General features: G+C 38.8%; 1 protein-coding gene across 1 annotated transcript; it reads left to right on the top strand.

Moving 5' to 3' along the window:
• Positions 1 to 3676: 3676 nt before the first annotated feature.
• On the top strand, positions 3677 to 17071 carry LOC139122526 (neuroligin-4, X-linked-like). Its single transcript, XM_070687990.1, has 9 exons — positions 3677 to 4073; positions 4774 to 4918; positions 6082 to 6267; positions 6759 to 6952; positions 11616 to 11754; positions 12257 to 12429; positions 13374 to 13503; positions 14502 to 14682; positions 15413 to 17071. The coding sequence occupies exons 1-9, from the start codon at positions 3714 to 3716 to the stop codon at positions 15693 to 15695; spliced, it is 1791 nt and encodes a 596-aa protein (XP_070544091.1). The 5' UTR covers positions 3677 to 3713; the 3' UTR covers positions 15696 to 17071.
• Positions 17072 to 17292: the final 221 nt, after the last annotated feature.

Raw genomic sequence — 17292 nt, 5'->3', positions numbered from 1 at the left:
TCTGAGATAGTCTGTTTTCAAAATCTAGACGGTGAAATGCTGAGCTGATTTCTTTTGACTGACACTTTAAAGAATGGAGAAAGGTGCCTAAGCAAAGCTTGGGTGAAAGTTGAAAAGATCAAAGGTAATGAGTATTCTCGACCCCAGTACCACAAAGTGCTCAATTTGACCGAAAGTAAGGGTTGACACTTTACACTGGGAGTTATATGCGAAGAGTAAGCGCGTGATGTCATGAATATTATTCATAATTTGCAATCAACTAGACATAATTGATGCGAATATATACACGTTTCGGTATTTATATTGACTGAATAATCATGTCCCAATCAATAATTTGCACATTCCATAGCCTAGTCCCATCGTCTAGATCTACACACAGGTGTTGCTTTGTGTTGGTATGTACTTTAGATTACACTGAGACTATGAGTTGCTGTATATTTTGACATCAGACAACTAAAAAATATGTGAGGGCCGATAACATTCTGCATCATATTTTGGAAATTATTTATTGCAAATGTATTATAGTTGGATTTCGATGTTTTTAAAAATAATAGGTGCTTGTCATTATTACGTTTAACTTGTTACAAAGAAAACTATTGGGACAATAAGCGAGAATTGTGAGAACATTTGAAGTCACAGTAACAAACTGCTACGCTAAACTCAGTCTGTTTTCGACTTATAACGGAACAGAGGAAAGGTGTTGCATTTTAGCACACAACTATCATATTTCGTCGATCTCATAGACGGAACAGTTTGCTTAGGAGGGCAATGAACTGGAGCACAAAAAGGCAGGCTCAGAGCTCAGATTTGTATCCTCGATATTTTATGATCTGACATTGTTTTCATCCTGCAGCCTGAACTCAAAAAAGTGTAGTAAGCTTAATGATTGATCAACATTATTCATGTTAATACTCGCAAAGCTATTGCTATCGTACAAGGCACAATAAACTACTGACAGGGCAAATTATGCTAGCTCCACTATCCGAAATGGTTGCCTATTTACTTTGAATAATGGCAGTTATAACCTTTCAGCTGGCGTGTCATTGCCATATGCTGATCACGGGTTTTTAATTGTCGTTGCTGGATGTGACACCGGGCAATTAGAAGTGTCAGCAGATATACTTTGTGTGTTTTCCTTTCAAGAATCGCAAATAGATCGATAGCATTATATCTTATAGTGCCACGCCTACTTCCATTCAAGTACCAGCTCGCAGTATGACATAGCAGTTTTGATACATTGCATGGATTGCTAGGAGCTTTTGAATGGTATTAAGTGAACTGCACCTGCTGTTTAAAACCTTAATAGCCCAAACTTTTGATATATTTTCCAGTATTTGTGTTGCGTGCCTGAAATATATTTTCTTTGTCCTACTGCAAGAATTATGTCGCAAGGGTCGCTGTTCAACTTGTAATCACAGCCTGAATGTGTGTAACTTGAATGTCTAATGATAGTGTTGACAAACACAGCTTGAATGTGTTTGTCGTGGCTCTGCTGATTGTTTTCCTATATGAAATATCCTTTAGTGTTTGTTTCACCTGACTGTTATTTATTAATTTTATGTTCGTTCGTGTGTAGATAAATAGATAAATAGGAATTACACAGCCTGCAAATGAAAATAGTCAAGGCCAGGTTTATTAGAACTTGTCAGATTCGTCTTTTGCTCCCTTTCAATGGCGCCCTCATATGTCAGAAACGATCTCAACAATGATTAATAAGGTAAATATGTGACCTACTGCATTCCCATCAAAATACCGTACTCATGCCTGTAGCAGGTGAACGCAACATGTCTCAGTGTGACTTCCAAAGACAGAGTAATGACATAAAGAGCACGCCGAAAAATATACAACTTTCTCGAATTCGGTGACTTCAACTACGTTTTCTAGTGAGCTCAGTCGTCTCCATGAATCTTGTAATGAGAATTCAAATACATGACCTGTAGACTGGGACTTGCTTAATGGAAATAGGATTTACAGAAAATGGTTCGAATACACTGACATTTATTGTGGATTATGCGTGTGTAATCACTCTGTGATTCCGGCCTCCAGAGAACATGACCTCGTTTCATTGCCCACTTTATTACTTTACGTGTTCGTCTATAAAGGGAGTATGTCATTAACAGCGATGATCTGAGAAGCATTCTGAGACGTCGAAATGTTCAACCAAACATTCGCCTATAAAATATCATTTTATATTTCTATTGACTCTAACAGTTTACCGTTTTTGGGGTGACTCACAGGCCCGAGGGGTTAAAGACGTATGCTGTTGCCAACATGGCCAGTCAATATGTGTTTTATAACACACCTCATCCGCAGTCATGCATAAGAACGTACAATACACAAAACTTGTCGCATGTAATATGTTGCACTGGTTCAGTAAGAAAAAGTTTTTCCCAACAGGATCGCAATACTTCTGCAAAACGTTCAATGCACCTTTGATTGTAGTTTCGTCTGTTTCGAGTCCTTGTTGGAAACCAGAGCATTCAGTTCTTCCTCAGAAAGTAGGATAAACCTAGAAATTTCTTCACTATAGTTTCGATCGGCCGCAGACGACATCTTTATTTACATTCCGGTCTGCGCATGCGTCAATACAGTGTTTGACGTCAGTGGGCATCATTTTTCGGAACTGATGCCTGGCAGGCAACAGTTCCAAAAAATGATGCCTGATGACGTCGCTTACGTGGATCGGCGCAAAAAGAATGTATCCTATCAATTGGCGAATTAGAATACAGACTGCGGATGAGGTGTGTTATAATTCCATTTGTTTCATCACTGGAAGATCTAAAAATGTTGCTGTAACTCAACGGTTTCTAAGCAGAGAATGGATCGACAATATTTCACAGATATTTGGTATGAAAACGGCAACCATCAAAAAATATACCTAACTTGTTGACGTATCATACTAGGCAAGACTACAATCATGATTGAACACCTTACCTTTCTCAAATTCACAGCTTTGTATCTGCCAAACTAAATTAAAGAGACTCGTTTTCGCTGACGTAAAACCGTAAGCTTATGAACGTTAGTAGTGCGTAATACGTATGGCAGAATGATCCAGCAACTTAAGCAACTTTTTGTTCCGTGAGAAATATATAGTATTGCACGTTAACGACATTTCTCAGAAACTGGACAACATTTAACAGTGTACAGTACATTCTAAAAACTTCAAAACAATTTGATTTCAAGAACAGTTGATTTTTTGAAAACCTACAAGAAACTTTGTCCATATAATATTAGCTTTCCTTCCACACGCGTTGGGTTTCTACCCTAATAGTATCCTTTTGCAGAGTTATGTGCGAGTATTAATATCATTGTAATTGCACCTGGGATCATTGTCGTTTTGATGATGCCATCGTAAGACAATGATCTGTTTACTTTGTCTTAGTTTACTGACCCCATCATCAGCACAGACAACAAGTCATGATGTGTTTTCGTACTTGTTCGCCATTAGAATAAATTCTACCATTCTCCATATGAAGATAGTGGTTTCTAGGGTAACTACCATCACCACACTCATAATGTCCTTTAAATATTGAAAGATACCAACATCTGTTGCCAGTATGTATAGTAAATCTTTAGTCAATGAATACCTCTTAATTGTCTTTGGTCAAAGGTCTGAGAGACAATGATAAGATAATGGCATTAGTAACCATTCTGTTCTGGCCAAAAGTCAAACGTCAAAACATCAGTTGGACCCCGCTCGGTGAGCTGTCAAAATGGACATACTGAACTCTATCGTCTTTGTCATCTTGGGCGTCTTCTTCGCCTTCTCTGTATCTGCCACAGCCTACTCAGTTGACTATGTAAACTACACCTACGTCACAGCAGAAACCACTGATGGCACAATTCGTGGGATGCGAACACTACAAACAGATGGAAAATACATGGACGTGTACCTGGGCATTCCCTTTGCCGCTCCACCCATTGGAGACCTCAGATTTGCACCGCCCAAACATCCAACGCCGTGGGCTGATGTGCGTGATACGTTTACTTTCAAACCGCCGTGTCCGCAGAGGGGAAGTTTAAGAGCAGATGAAGACTGTCTCTATTTGAATATATACACTCCATTTGCAAATGTAAGTTAATGTAAAAATGCCCGCTTGACATCCATAGACAATCCCTTTATATGCATCTCATTTTTGTTCCTAACACGTCATTTCAGACATTAAAAACATCTCATCCGCAAAGCATTTTCAAGCTATGTTTCATTCACTTATCTACCGTCAGCTGGCGTCGTTTATCAAAGGTTATCTAGAATGCGCCGTATTGTTACTTTGGTTTCAAATCGTAAAATACAACAGGGCTGGCCTTATTTGAGAATAACAAAACTGAGAAGAAAGAATCAAGAATGGTGCTACTGTTAGCATCCGATTCTATTCATGTCAACCATTTTGCCCTACCAGGGCTCCCTCTTGCAGAGTCTGTCTTTGAAAATGCAAAAATGGCCCTTTACATATGCTATGTCCATTAGAATTGTACAGCAAGGCACCAAAAGAAACGACAATCGTACAAATGCTTTGAAATTTTATGGCTGTAATCCACGTTTCAACTTGAAAATCAATGATGACAATCACATACACAGTATACCAATTTAATTATATCATCGGGGTGGGACTGTGATCAAACCAAAGTATACCATAGTCCCCTCTGGGTATAACTAACAATTAGCTCCAAGATTACAAAGTTTCAGACTAGTTGAATCTGTCGTTAAATTAAGTTTTAGAAGGCATTTGTGAATTCACGAATTTCTGGCCATTTAATTCACTTGGTGTTTAGAAGGAGGAAAACACACGTATGTCGGTGATGCTATGGATTTATGGAGGCTGTTTCGTCAGTGGCAGCGCTGATATTTACGATGGCAGTATACTCGCTCAGAATGACGTTGTTGTTGTAACCGTCAACTATCGTCTGAGTTCCCTCGGTAAGTTTATATCCAATCCATGGACTCTTTCCTTACAGTACGACACTTTACGAGATTTCGCGTGGTTTTCATATTTGCTGAACAAACAGCGCAACTCACTAGTTTCGGTTAAAGGGAGGGGGTTGTCGGAACTCTGCTCAAAGGTTGCCAGGGACCCCTACAACCGATGTAAACACTGTATCTATGGTACGTTGGCGATTGATGAAAGTTAAAACATGTTTGTTAACAATGGATATTGTAAGATTGAAATGTTGCAACTATGTTGACGTGATTCATCTGGATGTCATGCATGAATACATTTTTGTTTGTAACATGAAAGTCGCACACGCGCAGTTCCGACGACCCCTCCCTTTAACTATTCAGACAAACCATTCTCACACAATACTTTTATTTCACACAGCCTTGAGTCCCGGCAACCTTGCGGGAAGAAATTAATTTTCGGATCCCTTAACGGATTGAAGACAGTTTACGTCTCAATGTGATGTCTGACTGCATGATTCCATTAATGAACATATTAGATAAAATGGAGCGCTAGCGTTAAGACTGCATTCTTCGTCACTAAATGTTCCTGGAAAAGTGCATTTGGCAGTTAGATTATGTCCGCTTTGCGTGTTTTCCAAGCAAACTTATGTCAAGCCGAACCTTTCTCATTATCAAATGTTAATTATTTTAAATTGAAAGGAGTTGGTGCTTTACTTGGAGCGACACAAGCTAAATGAAAGAACCATGAATGATTATGGCACATACTAGCTCTACACATTATTAGTTTCACTTATTCGATAAATCTCAATGATTAGAATCACTTGAGTGCAACGTTATACTTATGAAAAACTAAGGTAAGGACTTTGAGTCAAATGAAGGCATTCATGTAATCATGGCCGGGTATGCTAATAAGGCCTTGTACGTTGTTTTTCAACACTAATGTGGACACAGTTTACGCTACCCTGTTTTCGATCGCCTTATCATATAGCGACAGACCTGTGAGAAAGATCCAACTTCGTATATAGATTCTGCCTGCGATATTATTTTCTCATCTGTACCCGAAGCATATAGACATTTCACTTGAGAACCAAGTTAACGTGCCATGCATGTTTCAAAATTACACAGATTATTCCCTTTAGAAGCAAAGTTAAAAAAAAGAACAAAGTTTTTATGTGTTTCAGGATTCCTGAGTACTGACGATGAGATTGCCGCTGGTAATTGGGCTTTGTTGGACAACATCATGGCACTACAGTGGGTGAAAAACAATATTGAAAACTTTGGTGGAGATCCAAATCGAGTGACTGTTTTTGGACAGAGCGCAGGCGGAGTCTGTGCTTCGCTGCTCCTGTTTTCCCCTCTAGCAACAGGTAAATCATCAACAATATGTCATCCTTCCAGGTCAGCACGTTAAATCGTGAGAACCCTCTCCAATTTCGTAAAATGAATTCTGTACGTAAACAAAAAAACAAAATTAATAACTTTGACACAGTCACTTAGAATGCAAAAAATGTAATACTGTCGATGTAAAGTACTGATTTGTTTGATTGACCAGCAGTCCGTTCAGATTGCGTCAAACGTGGTATGCGAATTAGGGAGCCAAAATCAACTTTAGTTATATCTTGCCTGATCAGAAGACACTCGACATTCCTGAGGTTTACAACATTTATTATCGTTTGAATGGGAGATATATTTGCAAAGAATAGGTGGTCGCCTTATCATGTGTACAAAGTTTGTTGACCCAAATCGTCGACCTGACAATTTCGTAGACTATAGTTTATATTCTCCGCAGCTATTGGACAATCATATACTACATGTTTAAATAAAAAGAGATATTCCGTAAAAACGATTGTTTCTCCAGGTCTCTTCAATGGTGTTATTGCCATAAGTGGAACTGCCACGGCCACTTGGGCAATCTATCGCCCACCGTACGAAGCAAGCAACGCCACAAGGCAATTGGCGCAAAGTCTAGATTGCACAACTGATTCTTCCACGGAAATGATCCAGTGTCTGAGAACGAAAACTTGGCAGGAATTAGTCAACACTGCGGTGACGGTAACCTCAAACCTCGATCTCATCTTTATGTGTTCGGTTCACTACAGTTTACGTGTGTATTGAATTTTACAGTGTGTTTGGAATCATGTTAAAAGGATTATTGCCCAGAAAACGGCAACCATCAAAAAATATACCTAACTTGTTGACGTATCATACTAGGCAAGACTACAATCATGATTGAACACCTTACCTTTCTCAAATTCACAGCTTTGTATCTGCCAAACTAAATTAAAGAGACTCGTTTTCGCTGACGTAAAACCGTAAGCTTATGAACGTTAGTAGTGCGTAATACGTATGGCAGAATGATCCAGCAACTTAAGCAACTTTTTGTTCCGTGAGAAATATATAGTATTGCACGTTAACGACATTTCTCAGAAACTGGACAACATTTAACAGTGTACAGTACATTCTAAAAACTTCAAAACAATTTGATTTCAAGAACAGTTGATTTTTTGAAAACCTACAAGAAACTTTGTCCATATAATATTAGCTTTCCTTCCACACGCGTTGGGTTTCTACCCTAATAGTATCCTTTTGCAGAGTTATGTGCGAGTATTAATATCATTGTAATTGCACCTGGGATCATTGTCGTTTTGATGATGCCATCGTAAGACAATGATCTGTTTACTTTGTCTTAGTTTACTGACCCCATCATCAGCACAGACAACAAGTCATGATGTGTTTTCGTACTTGTTCGCCATTAGAATAAATTCTACCATTCTCCATATGAAGATAGTGGTTTCTAGGGTAACTACCATCACCACACTCATAATGTCCTTTAAATATTGAAAGATACCAACATCTGTTGCCAGTATGTATAGTAAATCTTTAGTCAATGAATACCTCTTAATTGTCTTTGGTCAAAGGTCTGAGAGACAATGATAAGATAATGGCATTAGTAACCATTCTGTTCTGGCCAAAAGTCAAACGTCAGAACATCAGTTGGACCCCGCTCGGTGAGCTGTCAAATGGACATACTGAACTCTATCGTCTTTGTCATCTTGGGCGTCTTCTTCGCCTTCTCTGTGTCTGCCACAGCCTACTCAGTTGACTATGTAAACTACACCTACGTCACAGCAGAAACCACTGATGGCACAATTCGTGGGATGCGAACACTACAAACAGATGGAAAATACATGGACGTGTACCTGGGCATTCCCTTTGCCGCTCCACCCATTGGAGACCTCAGATTTGCACCGCCCAAACATCCAACGCCGTGGGCTGATGTGCGTGATACGTTTCTTTCAAACCTCCGTGTCCGCAGAGGGGAAGTTTAAGAGCAGATGAAGACTGTCTCTATTTGAATATATACACTCCATTTGCAAATGTAAGTTAATGTAAAAATGCCCGCTTGACATCCATAGACAATCCCTTTATATGCATCTCATTTTGTTCCTAACACGTCATTTCAGACATTAAAAACATCTCATCCGCAAAGCATTTTCAAGCTATGTTTCATTCACTTATCTACCGTCAGCTGGCGTCGTTTATCAAAGGTTATCTAGAATGCGCCGTATTGTTACTTTGGTTTCAAATCGTAAAATACAACAGGGCTGGCCTTATTTGAGAATAACAAAACTGAGAAGAAAGAATCAAGAATGGTGCTACTGTTAGCATCCGATTCTATTCATGTCAACCATTTTGCCCTACCAGGGCTCCCTCTTGCAGAGTCTGTCTTTGAAAATGCAAAAATGGCCCTTTACATATGCTATGTCCATTAGAATTGTACAGCAAGGCACCAAAAGAAACGACAATCGTACAAATGCTTTGAAAATTATGGCTGTAATCCACGTTTCAACTTGAAAATCAATGATGACAATCACATACACAGTATACCAATTTAATTATATCATCGGGGTGGGACTGTGATCAAACCAAAGTATACCATAGTCCCCTCTGGGTATAACTAACAATTAGCTCCAAGATTACAAAGTTTCAGACTAGTTGAATCTGTCGTTAAATTAAGTTTTAGAAGGCATTTGTGAATTCACGAATTTCTGGCCATTTAATTCACTTGGTGTTTAGAAGGAGGAAAACACACGTATGTCGGTGATGCTATGGATTTATGGAGGCTGTTTCGTCAGCGGCAGTGCTGATATTTACGATGGCAGTATACTCGCTCAGAATGACGTTGTTGTTGTAACCGTCAACTATCGTCTGAGTTCCCTCGGTAAGTTTATATCCAATCCATGGACTCTTTCCTTACAGTACGACACTTTACGAGATTTCGCGTGGTTTTCATATTTGCTGAACAAACAGCGCAACTCACTAGTTTCGGTTAAAGGGAGGGGGTTGTCGGAACTCTGCTCAAAGGTTGCCAGGGACCCCTACAACCGATGTAAACACTGTATCTATGGTACGTTGGCGATTGATGAAAGTTAAAACATGTTTGTTAACAATGGATATTGTAAGATTGAAATGTTGCAACTATGTTGACGTGATTCATCTGGATGTCATGCATGAATACATTTTTTGTTTGTAACATGAAAGTCGCACACGCGCAGTTCCGACGACCCCTCCCTTTAACTATTCAGACAAACCATTCTCACACAATACTTTTATTTCACACAGCCTTGAGTCCCGGCAACCTTGCGGGAAGAAATTAATTTTCGGATCCCTTAACGGATTGAAGACAGTTTACGTCTCAAATGTGATGTCTGACTGCATGATTCCATTAATGAACATATTAGATAAAATGGAGCGCTAGCGTTAAGACTGCATTCTTCGTCACTAAATGTTCCTGGAAAAGTGCATTTGGCAGTTAGATTATGTCCGCTTTGCGTGTTTTCCAAGCAAACTTATGTCAAGCCGAACCTTTCTCATTATCAAATGTTAATTATTTTAAATTGAAAGGAGTTGGTGCTTTACTTGGAGCGACACAAGCTAAATGAAAGAACCATGAATGATTATGGCACATACTAGCTCTACACATTATTAGTTTCACTTATTCGATAAATCTCAATGATTAGAATCACTTGAGTGCAACGTTATACTTATGAAAAACTAAGGTAAGGACTTTGAGTCAAATGAAGGCATTCATGTAATCATGGCCGGGTATGCTAATAAGGCCTTGTACGTTGTTTTTCAACACTAATGTGGACACAGTTTACGCTACCCTGTTTTCGATCGCCTTATCATATAGCGACAGACCTGTGAGAAAGATCCAACTTCGTATATAGATTCTGCCTGCGATATTATTTTCTCATCTGTACCCGAAGCATATAGACATTTCACTTGAGAACCAAGTTAACGTGCCATGCATGTTTCAAAATTACACAGATTATTCCCTTTAGAAGCAAAGTTAAAAAAAGAACAAAGTTTTTATGTGTTTCAGGATTCCTGAGTACTGACGATGAGATTGCCGCTGGTAATTGGGCTTTGTTGGACAACATCATGGCACTACAGTGGGTGAAAAAACAACATTGAAAACTTTGGTGGAGATCCAAATCGAGTGACTGTTTTTGGACAGAGCGCAGGCGGAGTCTGTGCTTCGCTGCTCCTGTTTTCCCCTCTAGCAACAGGTAAATCATCAACAATATGTCATCCTTCCAGGTCAGCACGTTAAATCGTGAGAACCCTCTCCAATTTCGTAAAATGAATTCTGTACGTAAACAAAAAAACAAATTAATAACTTTGACACAGTCACTTAGAATGCAAAAAATGTAATACTGTCGATGTAAAGTACTGATTTGTTTGATTGACCAGCAGTCCGTTCAGATTGCGTCAAACGTGGTATGCGAATTAGGGAGCCAAAATCAACTTTAGTTATATCTTGCCTGATCAGAAGACACTCGACATTCCTGAGGTTTACAACATTTATTATCGTTTGAATGGGAGATATATTTGCAAAGAATAGGTGGTCGCCTTATCATGTGTACAAAGTTTGTTGACCCAAATCGTCGACCTGACAATTTCGTAGACTATAGTTTATATTCTCCGCAGCTATTGGACAATCATATACTACATGTTTAAATAAAAAGAGATATTCCGTAAGAAAAACGATTGTTTCTCCAGGTCTCTTCAATGGTGTTATTGCCATAAGTGGAACTGCCACGGCCACTTGGGCAATCTATCGCCCACCGTACGAAGCAAGCAACGCCACAAGGCAATTGGCGCAAAGTCTAGATTGCACAACTGATTCTTCCACGGAAATGATCCAGTGTCTGAGAACGAAAACTTGGCAGGAATTAGTCAACACTGCGGTGACGGTAACCTCAAACCTCGATCTCATCTTTATGTGTTCGGTTCACTACAGTTTACGTGTGTATTGAATTTTACAGTGTGTTTGGAATCATGTTAAAAGGATTATTGCCCAGACATCATGAAAATGGTTCGAGTATTATGTTCAACAGTCAACCATCCATATTTCCTCTCAGTATTGACTAATACCACCCAGCTCTGACACTCGAGTGCGATGAGCATACAAGGATAGGACTGGTAGTAATATATATAAAGTGGGTGCCATTTCTCAAGTTAATATAGATCGATAACCCAATATCCCGATTTGACATTGAATGTCGGGGAAAAAAGAAATATACTGCGTTACTTTGACTTGCTCATTACCTAGCGTGTCGTTTACTGCTCTCATGCAACACATCTACATCATTCGTCAAGAAATACAACATCATTACAAAACCTATGTTCTTATTAACATTTTCTATAGGCTCCGCCAACTTTTTGCGAATGGACACCAAATATTGATGGGTTCGCCATTTTGGATGATCCAACAAATTTGTTGAGGCAAGGTGAATTTTCAAGAGTGCCTTTTATAGTGGGAGAAACTAAAGACGAAATGCCCTATGGTATGTACATTGTAGGTACATATTTACTTTCCGTTATCGGTTTTACACACTCATGTCCTCGGCTTTTCAAACCACTGTTGCAAATTTAATATTTGTCAGAGTTGCCTAACATCACTGCTGCTATATACTAATTTTCGCATAGTAATATCGAATATTTAGTCATTGATTCTTTTTCTTGTTTCATCACATATGAAAATTACATGTGTTGGAAACAATATCCGATGTTTTTCATTACATGCTGTACACTAATGTTACAGTCACTGTACACGGAAATTTGCTGGTTCGTAAAGACCGGAAAAAATCGCTTGCGTCCTCAAATAAATCCTCTAAGGAGATCAGAGAACGTTGCTTTCTGTCAATCGTTGGTGGTTCGCTTGAAACGAGGACTTGCTCATAATGTTTGGTACAGAAGTGAGGCAGACTTTAGAATATATCCCATCACCAACTTTATCCTCATAGCGAAATTACATTAACAGCTAATCAAAAACCCTACAATTTTCAGCTCCAAGAACAATGACGCGAGAGCTTTTCGAAACTTCTGTTGGCGAATGGGTCAGCGCTCCACGGTATGCACAATACGGCAACGAAGACGCCCTCTATGATTCTCTCGTTTATGAATACACCAACCCTACTGATCCTGACAACGAAGAGGAGATACGAAACCAGTGGGTTGAGGTACGATGGCGATAAAAATCTATGTACGCCTTGATATAATTTTGGAGCTCAAATTGTGAAAAAGGTCGACTGTAACTACATCGCGCGTGTTCCTTAGATATTTTCCTAGTTCTTGCTCTCTCCTGACAAACGTTAGAAAGAACAGCATATTTTGTGAGTATATTTTGAGTAGCAACACCGTTCTGGTCGTTTTACACGAAATCTGGATCTGACGACACCTGAAATCGGTTGCTCACATACAGTCATTGAAAGAATTTTAAAAATGGTAATACTGTTTTACCGGTAATTGAAATACTGCCATATTTACATATGCTATGTTCATGATAAATGAAAAAGCGTCAACAAAGGTTAATACATCAAAGATTACGTCGGAAACTGAAGACACTCTCTATGAAACGAATGCGGCGTTCACGGTACGGTCTCTCCGATGCAAAATGAAGTCATGAGCGTTTGTAAAGCAGTTTCTGACTTTTAATACCGGATAAATATTTCCCGACTAGAGTGGGTGTCTTTTGTTCGAGTGACATCGGTAATGTGTGCCATCAACTTGAAGTCATCTGAAAAGACAATGAAGAAAATATTCGATAGTGCGTTCTGTTCTGTCACACTGTTTTGTCGCAATGAATGTAATGTCCTTTCAATGTTTGGCACAATGCTGGGTTAACGCTAAGCCGTATTGAAATACAACGTAATTCTAGGGGGTCTTTTTGCATTTGTTTACCATGAAAGGTGCCTTAAGACAGGCATTGATTTTCTGCTATAAATTCTATGGGTTTAAATGAGCTTGGAGTGTGCCAATTATTTTCAGTAAATTATCTCTGTCCTTGCATTTAATGTACCTATTTGATTGTGTATCAAATACTTTCAACCAGCAACGGCGGCGTGTTTAGTATTATGTTAGCAACTTATATTAAATCAATAAACTTTCCCTAATTACGTTTTAGCTAAACACAGATTACACCTACATCTCACCGTCCGATTACCATGGCAAATGGCATTCCAAAGAGATGAACGGAACATACAGATATACTTTCCATTATCTATCACAGTTCAAAGGTGGGCTGCCATGGATGGGTAAGTCGGTTGCTAGGAGGATTTTGTATCTCATGACCTTAATGGTATATGTTATATATATTTTTGTGCCAGCCGAAAACGACCCCGACGTTGTGTATAAATCGAATACACAACATATAATTATTACATATCATGTTCCGCTTTTACCGTCGTGATTTATCCCCTCTCCACAAGCCGAGGAGGGAAATTAACAGTGTTATAGGGCCTAAGTTCCTTCCTACATGATAAATGGAGAATTTTATTATTGGGGAATAAAATATATTCTTCCTACAGTTGAAATCAATTGAGTCTAAATGTTCAAAGTTTCATTATCCAGTATAAAATTTCATCATTGCTGTTGAGTCCGCTGACCAACCTTCCCCGTGCAATGCGTGCAGCTTTTAAGTTTGACAATATTTACGAATTGAAGATATTTCAGAAACTCTACAAAGAACTCCGTGTACTACAGCATAATGCAATATTGCTAGATTGACAACTTGAAGTATAGTGAGAACAAAAATAAACCTTAGGACTGCTTTCCGTTAGATATACCAGAGCATTGCTAATTTGCCAGATGACATTTAGGCCTGTACTGACCAATTTTTGTTGTTGACGTAAATATGCTTGAGCTGCATGAATTTTGTAGCGATATGTATGAATTGCTGGTTGAAGTACGTTTAGAAAGCTTGGAAAAGCTTTAATTCTATAGACTATATACTTCTCAAAACTTGCATTGAAAATTCGGGACAGATTTAACAAAGCTGTCGCTGAGGGAGCGCTGTGGAAATTTGATCTTCTCATATCTAATCATAGAATTATGAAGAATAAACGTGTCATATGTTCTCGCAGAGAATCTGAAATTGGTTGTCCTTTGCCTTTCTCGTTAACTGCGAACGAGAACGGGAGAGAACAAGCAAAGGTAGAAACGTCTTTATCAGATTGGTCGAGATATTGACTTAGGATGTTGAAACGTATCAATTGGAATTTTCCGTTCCCTTGTACCTCTCCATTTGTTAAAGGTGTGACACATTCATATGACCTATACTATGTGTTCGGTACTCCATTCCTCCATGACAACCGAACTTGTCCATGGGATTGCGACGATGGAAACTGGTATGACGGACAGCCAATGTGGTCAAGTAGGGACAGAGACGTTAGCGAGCTGGTCATGACCCTGTACTCCAATTTAGCGAAGTTTGGGTAAGTTCAGACTCGGGATCATTTTACCTGTTTTTGTGGGTTTGTCACGGATAAAACATTAGTGAGTTTTTGAACTAAGTTAAAGTACAGACCAATTAGAGTGATATAGTCTTAACTAACATAACGTTAATGAATAACATTTTTGCAGCACCATCGTACCAGTAGTATAGTTGTATTTGCATTTGCAAGAAATGTCCATCCCTGCAATACACACCAGGAATAGAGATCAAATTTTATTCTACCCATGACAGAGACCGAGCAGATCTGTGTATGCAATTTTACGTTAAGTGAAACTATCCATTAATTGACTTAATTATTTGATTACATGCGAAAACTATTACAAATTGTACAATGATTCTATCAAGGAGCGTAGTTCCGATGACAAGATAAATGCACTGAATTTTCAAAGTTCTCTGTGACAGAGTAAAATGCATTCATCAGAACGCATTTTCCTCAGATACTTCGATGGAAGACACTATGAAAATACGGGAAATACTTCGGTAAACTACTGCCTTCCGTAATCGGCAAGAATTGCACACTGACAAAATATGCGATATTTCTCGATCGACAGTCGTACTTGTACGTAGATCAAAAGATGGCAATTTTGTTAATTCTTTAAAGTTTCGTTTAGCAGCTTATTACATGATATCGAATGATATGTCCTGATTTTGGACACTTTGATTCGTCATTTTTATTGTTCACTCGTACATCCCAATATCCATTTTCCCAGCGATCCAACGCCAACACCTGTCAACGGCATCATCTGGGAAGAATTTGATGACATCAATGATGCGTACTTAGAATTCAACACGGTGTCACAGGTCAAGTACAAGTACAGAGCACGTGAAATGCTCTTCTGGCAAGACTACTTCCGCAAAGTGCTACACAGAGAACAAGCCATGTCAACTGGAATAAAAACACCGGACTCCGTTTGTCAGGCTTCTGGAGCAGTATTTCACAGCAGCGAGAATGTACTTACATTGATTGTTTTATTCATTGCTATCATTAATTAATTGAGCCTGAACAACCCGAAAAATGTTCTTATGAATACAGACGGAAATATGTTGTTTTTAAGTGCGCGGTTTAGAATTCCCACAAAAGTTGTTCATTTTCTGATTTATGTGAGCATTAATACAATGTTCCAGTTGTGTTGCCCATTTTTCATTCATTCTTGTCGGTTTTCCATCCAGACAGTTCTTTTCAGTCACAAAAAAATCATGAAATAATCCGTAAACACATTTGTCATGATCAGTATATTAAAATTTGCTTTCAATGGTTGGCTCCATTGTACAGACTATACTGTAATGTCTCTGGAATCATAGTAACAACTGACAGACAGTAACTGTCACTCCAACATTGACCTTCACGAAGTCCCCATGATGCCAACCGGAGATGAGATACTCACTTCTTGTGTTAGTGATGGGCTTCACCTGTTTACTTTCTCGACCTTGAAGTGATGGTTAGTCTTCCTGTGATTGGTGTTTTGTGTTAAGAACTGCTGCAATAATCCGACGTTCAGCTGGACCCCACATGTTTTTCGTTGACACACAGACAAGAGCTCCTTGTCTGTGGTTGGCAGATCCGATTCGAAAGTTCCGTTTTGGCACTCTTTAGTTGAAACAGCTCCCTTTTGTTGCCGACTTTTAATTAAAACCCGTACACTGAGTAACTCATTACAATATTCAGATTTGGAAACGAATTATGTTATGTGCTTTCTAGACACAGACGCACAGATACTCTACATTGATCTTAGACGGACAAAATGTCTAGGCGAATTGAGACTTTGACGTCCTGACTTCTGTGAGGAATCCAGTCTGTTTGATTGTGTTTGACTATGTATTTCTACAAAACTGACCTTTCCAGATATCATTTTAACCATGTAGGAGTATAGTCATTAATTGCCTTATCATGAAATACCTTTCGCCTTCACCTGCGTTATTTCCTAGCCCTACATGTATATACAGGTGACCTGGATAGCGCCTATCAAGACGATATACGGGCACATTAAAGAAGGTGACGACCAAAGTCCACTCGGCCACATCTTCGATACTTACCAGCGCACATACATGTATTGCAGTACGTTTACTGTAAGCTTTGTCAGTTGGAACGTTGATGAATATTCCATTGTCCATAATTTTTGTTGTGTTTGTAAACTGCGATCAACTTTGATGATCACATTGATGATGAGCGCTTAATTTTGCAACATAGTCTGTAAGTGGACTATCAGATGGTATTGTTCACAACTGAATTTTAGTCCTGAGTAGAACATTGCACATGGTATATAATGCGTGGTTCTTGCAAATCTTAATACTTTTCATAAAGAAGGAAAAATGTGTTATTGTTTGTGCAAACAAAAACAATAAAAATGTCATCAAAAGTTATACAGTTTAGCTGCTGATATCGCTGAGCCATCATTTCTACCAAGCACCAGGTTGCATTGCCCCCCTCCACCTAGTTGTCAGCGATTGCAGATTATTGTATAAAAGAGAATACGTATTATTTTCGTGAAACTAGAAACTTTATGCAGTATAGATTGAAACATGTTAATATAAAATTTACTTTCTTTGTTCTAACATAATAGGTATATGTACTAAAATCAAAACGTTTTAT

This window comes from Ptychodera flava, chromosome 22, assembly GCF_041260155.1.
Source record: "Ptychodera flava strain L36383 chromosome 22, AS_Pfla_20210202, whole genome shotgun sequence".
In the NCBI taxonomy this organism is placed as follows: domain Eukaryota; kingdom Metazoa; phylum Hemichordata; class Enteropneusta; family Ptychoderidae; genus Ptychodera; species Ptychodera flava.
The sequence above is the reverse complement of the archived record's forward strand: the minus strand, read 5'-3'. Positions and strand labels throughout refer to the sequence as shown.

Bases quoted from the DNA above. Each gene is read 5' to 3' on its own strand.
- LOC139122526 (XM_070687990.1), top strand. From the start codon at position 3,714: ATGGACATACTGAACTCTATCGTCTTTGTCATCTTGGGCGTCTTCTTC. The intron at 4,919-6,081 runs GTAAGTTTATAT...TATGTGTTTCAG, and splicing joins CTATCGTCTGAGTTCCCTCG to GATTCCTGAGTACTGACGAT. The intron at 6,268-6,758 runs GTAAATCATCAA...TTGTTTCTCCAG, and splicing joins GTTTTCCCCTCTAGCAACAG to GTCTCTTCAATGGTGTTATT.